Source organism: Manacus candei, unplaced genomic scaffold (genome assembly GCF_025592945.1).
Source record: "Manacus candei isolate 608988 ecotype Guabito, Panama unplaced genomic scaffold, ASM2559294v1 h1tg000073l, whole genome shotgun sequence".
NCBI lineage: Eukaryota > Metazoa > Chordata > Aves > Passeriformes > Pipridae > Manacus > Manacus candei.
In genome coordinates this window covers 4,352,635-4,361,332 of record NW_026138121.1, presented here as the reverse complement: position 1 = coordinate 4,361,332, position 8,698 = coordinate 4,352,635, and the positions used below count along the sequence as shown (strand labels likewise).

Below are 8,698 nucleotides of genomic sequence, written 5' to 3'. Positions count from 1 at the left end.
CCTGGGGCCCGGGACCGAGAGGGGCGGGGATCTGACTCGGAAGACGCGCGGTCTGAGTCAGGAGGGGCGGGGTCTGTGACTGAGGGGCAGTAGAGGCGAACCGGTGGGGCGTGGTCTGAGCCTGGAGGGGCGTGGCCGGGCCGGAGGGGCGTGGTCTGCTGACGAAGCCGAGGGCCGGCCCCGCGCACGCGCAGAGCGCGCACGGCCAAGATGTCGGGCCCGGGGCTGGTGGCCGGGGACGTGGTGGTGGATGCGCTGCCCTACTTCGACCAGGGATACGAGGCGCCGGGAGTGCGGGAGGCGGTGCGTGCGGGGCTGGGGCGGTGGGCGCGGGGCTGGGGCGGGCGGGCCGCTCCACCTGACGCCCCGTGTGCGCTAGGCCGCGGCGCTGGTGGAGGAGGAGACGCGGCGGTACCGGCCGACCAAGAACTACCTCAGCTACCTGCCCGCGCACGACTACAGCGCCTTTGAGGTGAGCTGAGGCGGCCCGGCGCCCCCCTATGTGCCACCTGTCCCCCCCACCCCGTACCCTCTTGTGTCCCCTCCTATACCCCTCTTGTGTCCTTCCCCCCAACCCCTCTCGTGTCCTTTCCCCAAACCCCTCTCGTGTCCTCCCCCCTACTGTCCTCCATCCCTACTGGATCCCCCTTACCCTCTGCCTCCCCCCCAGACGGAGATCATGCGGAACGAGTTCGAGCGGCTGGCGGCCCGGCAGCCCCTGGAGCTGCTCAGCATGAAGAGGTGAGTGAGCGGTGCCCGCCCCAGGTGAGCGGTGCTGGCGCAGGAGCGGTGCCCCCGGGTGGGGAATGCCCCCAGGTGAGCGGTGCCCGTCGCAGGTACGAGCTGCCAGCCCCGTCCTCGGGGCAGAAGAACGACATCACGGCGTGGCAGGAGTGCGTGAACAACTCCATGGCCCAGCTGGAGCACCAGGCCGTGCGCATCGAGAACCTGGAGCTCATGTCCCAGCACGGCTGCAACGCCTGGAAGGTGTACAACGAGTAAGGCCCTCAGCTGAACCCAGTTCTGAGCTGAACTGCTGTGTGTTTGTTGTGTTTTCCTGTGTGAGTCCTGCAGGGTCTTTGGAGTATGATCTGGAATAGTTTTGGGTCATAATCTCCCTGTGAGAGCTGTGAATGCAAGAGGAGCCTGATCTGAGGGAGAAGCAGCTCTCTCTGTGGCCAAGGAACAGCCCGTGTTCTGATACATCCCAGTCTTGAATTTTGTGACTATTGGTGATAATGGACTTTAAGCTGAGGAGAACTGAAGGGACTAAAGACAGAGAAAGAATAATTCAGTAGTGGAAATAAAAATGAACTTACTACTTGTAAAGATGAACTTGCTCAGCCTGGAGCATAATAAAGCTGCTGCAAAAGCCATAAAAAGGTTGTAGGGGTATTGCTGCAGGAAGCACCAGGGCTGTTTCAGGCAGAGAATGTTAATGTTCGGTTTTGAGAAGGGTTGGCTCAACCTTAGATAAAGGAGTAGGCAAAAGGAATGCAAAACCCAACTCTGAGAGAAGGCAAAGGGTTGCTTAGCTCAGGAGAGAGGGAGCAGGTGGAGGGTCTGTTATCCAGAGCAGTGTGTTTGGGTTGCACTGGCTTGTTGTATCCTTAACTCTGGAGGGTTAAATGTCAGGTTAAATGACATTTTAACTCAGCAACTATGTGTTTTTCTAACACTTTGCTTGCATTCTGCCATCAGACACCTGGTTCATATGATAGAACAAGCCCAGAAAGAGCTTCAGAAGTTGAGGTGAGTCATTCATGTTTCCAGGCTGAAATTGGATTCATACTGAAATTCTTCTCCCAAGCTTTACAAAGGCTGGTGTATGTGCTGCTGCCATGATCACAGGAAAAAAGACTCAGTAATATCAATAATTAAGAAATGTGACCCTGCCCTCCCCAAGCAGTTACATTCATAATGCCTGTTCTACTCAAAATTCTGTGTTTCATTTGGTTTGGTTGGCTTTGTCTTATGATGTCTGAACTTCTGCTCTGGATTGTGGAATTGTAATGGTTTCTTTTCACTACTGATAGATTTCTGTTTAGTGTGCAGTTGTCTCTGCAAAGACATGTTCCCTCATGTTGGACTTGGCCTTTTATTTATCTCTTATTTTATTTATTTTCTGTGAACCCTGTACTGGGATTTATCCATCTGTGTGGTGTCATTACAGTCCTGGCTGCACGAGTGTTTTCTGGTAGTACTTCTAAGGATTAAGTATATTTGGAAATTAGCAACAGATACTACAGATTTTAAAGAAATGAGGAAAAAACTACATAGATCTTTCTCTCCCCAGGAAAAACATCCAAGATCTGAACTGGCAAAGAAAGAACATGCAGCTCACAGCTGGGGCCAAGCTACGGGAAATGGAATCCACGTGAGTATCGAGAATTCTTCTGTTAAACCTGTTCCTGTTGGTGTCTCTCTGCTGTCTTAGTTGTCTTTGATTTTTAAACCAGAGGACTGTTAAATAGCACTTAAAGGCTTTTTTTTTATTTCCTTTCCAGGTGGGTGTCTCTCGTCAGTAAAAATTACGAGATCGAACGAACTATTGTGCAGCTGGAAAATGAAATCTCACAGATCAAACAGCAGCACGGGGAAGCAAACAAGGAGAATATCCAGCAAGACTTCCAGTGACTTTATCCTGACTGTCTCACTGCAGCATGTGTTAAAAACACCAGTTTGAAGATGCTGTGTTTTTGGCAGTTGTGTGAGGTTACACAAGTTTCTGTTCTCATTGTTTCTTTTCCTTGTTTTAAATTCTAGGAGGAGGTAGAGTGGACTCAAAGTGTCCCGTTTAAATGACTTATAGGCACAGTTAAATGTACTGTGAATTGTTTCAGTGTTCATATACCCAGAGTAGGAGCTCTTCAGAAAACCAGTCCATGTTTTTGCGTTTCCCCCGTGCCTTTAATAAATCTTGGTTTGCTATTTGTGTGGTTTGTGCTCCACATTCCAAGGGGGCCTGAGAGCTGTGGAGGAGGGGGCTGTGCCAGGGGAACCCCCACATCGCCCTGGGAAAGGGATGGGTGTGAGCTGGAATTTGGGGCCAATGGGAATGAGCCAAGCCAGGGGCCCTATCCTGGTGCTCTGTTCCCTATCCCAGTCCCTCATCCCCATCCTGGTCCTCTGTTCCTGTGCTGGTTTAAAAGTTAACCAGCAGGGGGATGAACTCAACTCAAAGGAGAGATTATAAGTCAGAATAACAATTTATTAAAATAATACAGTAAGTACAATAATACAAACAAACAATTGGTCTCAACCCACAAAACCCCAAATGTATAACCCAGTGCCCTGGGGCATGAACAAAGTGGTGTTCCTTGGGCCCTGTTTGAGTCCAAAGTAAAGGGAGAGGGGAAGAACCTGCTGGTGGGAGAGCTGCTGCAGTCTGGCCAGAACTGGTGATCGCAGTCCAGTGGTGGTCTAAGTCTGGTTGAGAGCGATGAGCTGCAGCCGTCCTCTGGATCCCACGAGTGGGGTGAAAAATGTTCCAAAACTCCAAGATTATATATCCTCCAGTTCAGGCAGGAATGTTCAGTGCTCCCCTCAGGGCGGGGAGTTCCACAAAGGGTGTGAGGACAGAAACATCCTCCTATCTCACGGGCCTCTTAACACCTAGTTTATAGCCTGAGGAGTCAGGCTCTATGGGCAGAGGGTGCGAATAGTCTATTGACAACAATAGTCTAGTTTCTGGGAAATGACATGGAAGGCTATAGAATACAGTTTTGGGTTACACCCACCATGATGAACTGATCTCAGCTGTCCTAACTAGGACAGTTCCCCATCTCAGTGCTCTCTTCCCTATCCCAGTGCTCTGTTCCCTATCCTGCTCCATTATCTGCTATCCTGGTCCATCATTCCCTTTCTCGTTGCTCTGTTCCCTATCCCAGTCTATTACCCCCTATCCCGGTCCATCATTCCCCATTCCTGTCCATCATTCCCTATCCTGGTGCTCTGTTCCCTATCCTGGTCCATTTTCCCCCATCCCGGTGCTCTGTTCCCTATCCCGGTCCATCGTTCCCCATCCCGGTGCTCTGTTCCCTATCCCGGTCCATCATTCCCCATCCCGGTGCTCTGTTCCCTATCCCGGTCCATTATCCCCTGTCCCGGTCCATCGTTCCCCATCCCGGTGCTCTGTTCCCTAACCCGGTCCCTCATTCCCCATCCCGGTGCTCTGTTCCCTATCCTGGTCCATCGTTCCCCATCCCAGTGCTCTGTTCCCTATCCCGGTCCATCGTTCCCTAACCCGGTCCCTCATTCCCCATCCCGGTGCTCTGTTCCCTATCCCGATCCATCGTTCCCTATCCCTGTTCGCGCCCTCCCGGGGGCGTTCCCTGTGGGCGCGGCCCTTCCTCTGCTGGCCCCGCCCCCCTTCGCCGATTGGCTGCGAGACTACCCTCACCGCCCAATGGCGTCTCACCCTGGGGGGTGCTGTGCCCGCCCCTCGTGACGTCACCTCCGCATCGCCGCGGCCGCGGGAGCGCGCGGAGGGGGGCGCGCGTGCGCGGCGGCGGCGCGCGGTGACGCGGAGCGTGCGCGGAGCGGGGTCGGGTTCAAAGGAGGAAACATGGCGGAAAACAAAGGAGGCGGCGGCGGAGGGGACGCGGCCGCCGAGGCCGCGCCGGGCGGCGGCGGCGGCCTGGACCCGCCCTGCGCCTCCCCGTCCGCCGCCGCGCCGCCCGAGGAGCGCGACAGCCCCGGCGCGGCGGCGGCCGAGCGCGGCGCCGGCGAGGCCGAGGCGGAGGCGGCGGCGGGGCCCGGCGCGGCGGCGGGGCCCGGCCCCAGCCCGGTGCCGCCGCTGACGCCCGCGGCGCCGGGGCCGTTCTCGCTGCTCGACACGTGCGCCGTGTGCGCGCAGAGCCTGCAGAGCCGGCGGGAGGCAGAGCCCAAGCTGCTGCCCTGCCTGCACTCCTTCTGCCGCCGCTGCCTGCCCGAGCCCGAGCGCCAGCTCACCGTGCCCGTGCCCGGCGGGGCCAACGGCGACGTGCAGCAAGGTGAGCACCGGGGGGGCTTTCCCCGCGGGGAGCGCCCCGCCGGCAGCGGGTTGTCCCGGGAAGGAGCGCGGGGTTTTCCCGGTCCCCGCGCGGGCAGGTCCGGCCGCGGCCGCAGGAGCTGCCGGTGCCCCGGTGCTGCTCGGGGGGTGTTCCGTGTTTGCGAGCGGCCGCTGGAAGTTGGGAGGTTGTTGGGATCCAGAGTGTGAATCGCGTTCCGCGGGTTTTCAACACACGTGGAAGGAATGGAGCTGTTGGACAGGGCCCAGAGGAGGAACCAGGATGATCAGAGGGATGGAGCAGCTCTGCTGTGAGGAAAGGCTGGAGGATTGGGGTTGTTCAGCCTGGAGGAGAGGAGGCTCCGGGGACACGTTATTGCAGCCCTGTAGTACCTAAAGGGGTGCTGTGTAAGACTGCTGTAACGAGTACTATAGGAAAGATGGGGACAGACTTCTTATCAGGGACTGTTGTGACAGGACAGGGGGTAGTGGTTTTAAACTGAAGGAGGATCGGTTTAGATTAGATTTAAGGAAGAAGTTTTTTACAACGAGGGTGTTAAAGCACTGGTACAGGTTGCCCAGAGGGGTGGTGGATGCCTCTATCCTGGAATCATTCAGGGTCAGGCTGGACCAGGCTCTGAGCAACCTGTTGAAGATCCCTGCTCGTTCCAGGGGGATCGGACTGGATGAGCTTTAAAGGCTCCTTGCAACCCAAACTGTTCTGTTTTGGCTCTCAGGGAGGGACTGGGCAGCCTCAGTTCTACAGCACTGGGGTAAAGCATATCTAATTAAGTGCAAACTACCTGCCTAGGTGGGAATTGTGTGTCCACTGCACCTGCTTTGCTGTGACTGAGATAAAACCTTGCATGCTCTGCATGTGCCCAACTTGTGCCAGGAAAGAAGAGTACCCTGCTCCTTCCAGGTGTTCCTATCAAAACCACGGCTTGAGTTTTATTTTTTTTTAATATGTTATACATTCAGGGATGGAATTGAAAAGCTTCTGGAGCTGTAGATGGGGTGACTCACGTGCTGTGGTGTACAGACCAATTTAGGGCCTTGGTAAGTGGTTTTACAGGTCTTAATTGGACCCTGTGGTCAGAGAGACCTTGTTTGGTGACATCTTTGGACTCAGGTGTATCCTGTGTTGCACAGTGAAGGAATTAAAACCTGGCTTGGTAGTGATTTGTTCATCCAGACTGTTCAGAAGTTCATCTAGGAAGTGCTCTTAGAAAATTCATTAGTTTTAAAAAGATGCTGTATTAAATGTAGTTTGTAAATACACTCTCTAGAGTACTGAGATGGTCTTGTGATCCATCTTTTTAAGTTCCAAATTTTGCATTATATCATAGAATCACAGAGTGGTTTGGGTTGGAAAGGACCTTAAAGATCATTTTGTCCCACCCCCTGCCATGGGCAGGGACACCTTCCACTAGCCCAGGTGGTTCCAAGCCTCGTCCAACCTGGCCTTGGACACTTCCAGGGATGGGGCAGCCACAGCTTCTCTGGGCAACCTGTGCCAGGGCATCACCATCCTCACAGGGAAGTGATATGCCAGTGGAAGACACAGAACTTGGGAAGCTGGGTCTGTTTTATTAGCAGTTACAGGATTATCCAGGTCCCACTGTAGGACACAGGTGTGGGAACAACACGAGGCACAGCTCCTGCACTGTGTATAGACTGGAATATCACTTCTTGTAGTACATTTTTAGGAGTGCTTGTTGGTGTGCTTTGGTGTAGGAAGAGTTCATGTTTGGGTTGCTGCAGCAAAAAGTTTTAGATCATGTGATTAAGATGTGGGCTCTGGAGCATCTCTGTTGTGAGGAGAGACTGCAGGAGCTGGGCCTGGTTAGTCTGGAGGAGACTGAGAGGGGATCTCATTAATGCACAGAATTATCTCCAAGGGTGTCAGAGGATGGTGCCAGACTCTTTTCAGTGACAGGACGAGGAGCAATGGCCATAAACTAAAACACAAGTTCCACCTCAAAATGAGGAAGAACTTCTTTCCATGGAGGTGGCAGAGCACTGGAGCAGCTGCCCAGGGAGGTGTGGACTCTCCCTCTCTGGAGACATTCCAAACCAACCCGGACAAGTTCCTGTGTCACCTGCTCCAGGTGACCTGGCCTTGGCAGGGGATGGGCTGGGTGTTCTCCAGAGGTCCTTTCCAACCCCAGCTGTTCTGGGATTCTGTGTAGGGTCTGGGAGAGGGTTGTGGTAAGGACGTGTGTGATCCTTCTGCAGTGGTACCTGAGCCTGCCTGAACACAGGAATTGGCCAGCAGGGCAGGAAAGAACCAGCCATGGACCAGCAAACACAGTTTTGTGGACAGTTCTCTCTACACCTTGTGAGTGGAGTCAGTGTGGCACATGGGGCAGTTACCAGTAAATCAGATAGAGAATGGACATTCTCAGCCTACAGAGAAGTACCACAGTGCTTAGTCATGCAGGTTCCTTCCCTGTTCTGGTGGTCACCAAGTGTTACTTCGACTTCTGCTGCTTCCCTGGTCTCCCTCACCACGAGCAGGTGCTTTTCTTGGAGGAAGAGTTAATGAGAAGTGGTACCTGTAGCTATACCTGAAGCAAGTTACACTTAACTGCTGCAAGTTGGTTCATATCTGTTGCACTGGTGAAAGAATTGGTTTTGCTCTTGTTTGCATATTTGTTGGGGAAAAAAATAGAAGTTTCCTGGTTTATGTATTTTCGACATATATATTCTTTTATGCTGTTTGTTCAGCATAAAAAGTAGCATCTCATATTCAGTTTAATGTCTTAATTGGTCATTGGAATGTGAATTTTATTTGGTGGATAGATGATTTCTTAATGCCTGGTGTTTCACCTGTCCAACTGGACTCTTACTTTCAGACTGAATAGGTTATGAGGAAAAATGCCTTCTTGTATTTGTATCCCAGTATTCTGAAAAATGCTTATTTCTAAGTTAAGAGTTACAGATACTGTAAAACAACTTTTCCTGCACCCACTGCTGCTCCTGCTCCTGGAAGATACGTTGTTTTGTGGTTTCACTGCCTGGCTGAGATATTTACAATCTCTCTTAAGAAGATTATCTCAGTACAGAGAATGTGTGGCTCTCCCAGCTCCTTGGGAATGTCACAGTTTTCATTGGGCTGAAAAGCTAAACAGGAGTTGCAAGATGCTTTCAGAGAGCCAAGGGGAAACATCCACAGCTGGTTGTGTGTGGAAACTGAGGAACAACGTGTTTACTGCTGAGTGCTGTGATGTGTAGTACCATAAATTAGTTGGATATGCTGAATTCAACTCTAAAATTCAGTGTTTGTGTATTTAGAAATGTGTATTAATCACATCTTAAGTTATGCAGTAACTGTTTTTAATTTACTGTGAAAGGGGGACATAAATGGTCTGATGTGTATGAGCATGTGCCATTCAGTTTGGTGGTAGTTACTGTATTTTCAGTCTAGAAGAATAATGAAAATTCCTGCATCAAGCAGACTTTTTAAGCTGGGTAAATGCAGTATCTTAATTCCAGTGGATGTGAGTACTTATCACTTAAAAGAACTGGTGGAAAGCAATCTGGGCTTCGCCGTTGCCTCGGACGTGAAGCAAAAACCTTTAATTGAAAAGTTGCAAAAGGCAAGTTGCTTTAATTGAAAACTGCTAAAGACAAGTTGCAAAAAGACAAGTTCTTTAATTAAAAAGAGTGGGTTTAATTTAAAAACTGTTACGTGGTAAGGGCTTC

General features: G+C 52.0%; 2 protein-coding genes across 2 annotated transcripts in view; both read left to right on the top strand.

The window, feature by feature from the left end:
• Positions 1-158: 158 nt before the first annotated feature.
• BCAS2 (BCAS2 pre-mRNA processing factor) lies at positions 159-2,931 on the top strand. The gene is made up of 7 exons (XM_051808670.1): positions 159-303; positions 380-472; positions 671-741; positions 837-998; positions 1,702-1,752; positions 2,297-2,377; positions 2,508-2,931. Exons 1-7 carry the CDS (start codon positions 211-213, stop codon positions 2,635-2,637), a joined length of 681 nt encoding a protein of 226 aa, XP_051664630.1. The 5' UTR covers positions 159-210; the 3' UTR covers positions 2,638-2,931.
• Positions 2,932-4,531: 1,600 nt separating this feature from the next.
• Positions 4,532-8,698, top strand: part of TRIM33 (tripartite motif containing 33) — a 36,631-nt gene continuing 32,464 nt past the window's right edge. The window contains exon 1 of the mRNA XM_051808539.1: positions 4,532-4,994. Within this exon, the coding sequence (XP_051664499.1) occupies positions 4,568-4,994 (427 nt within the window). The 5' untranslated portion in view covers positions 4,532-4,567. The remainder of the gene's footprint in view (positions 4,995-8,698) is intronic.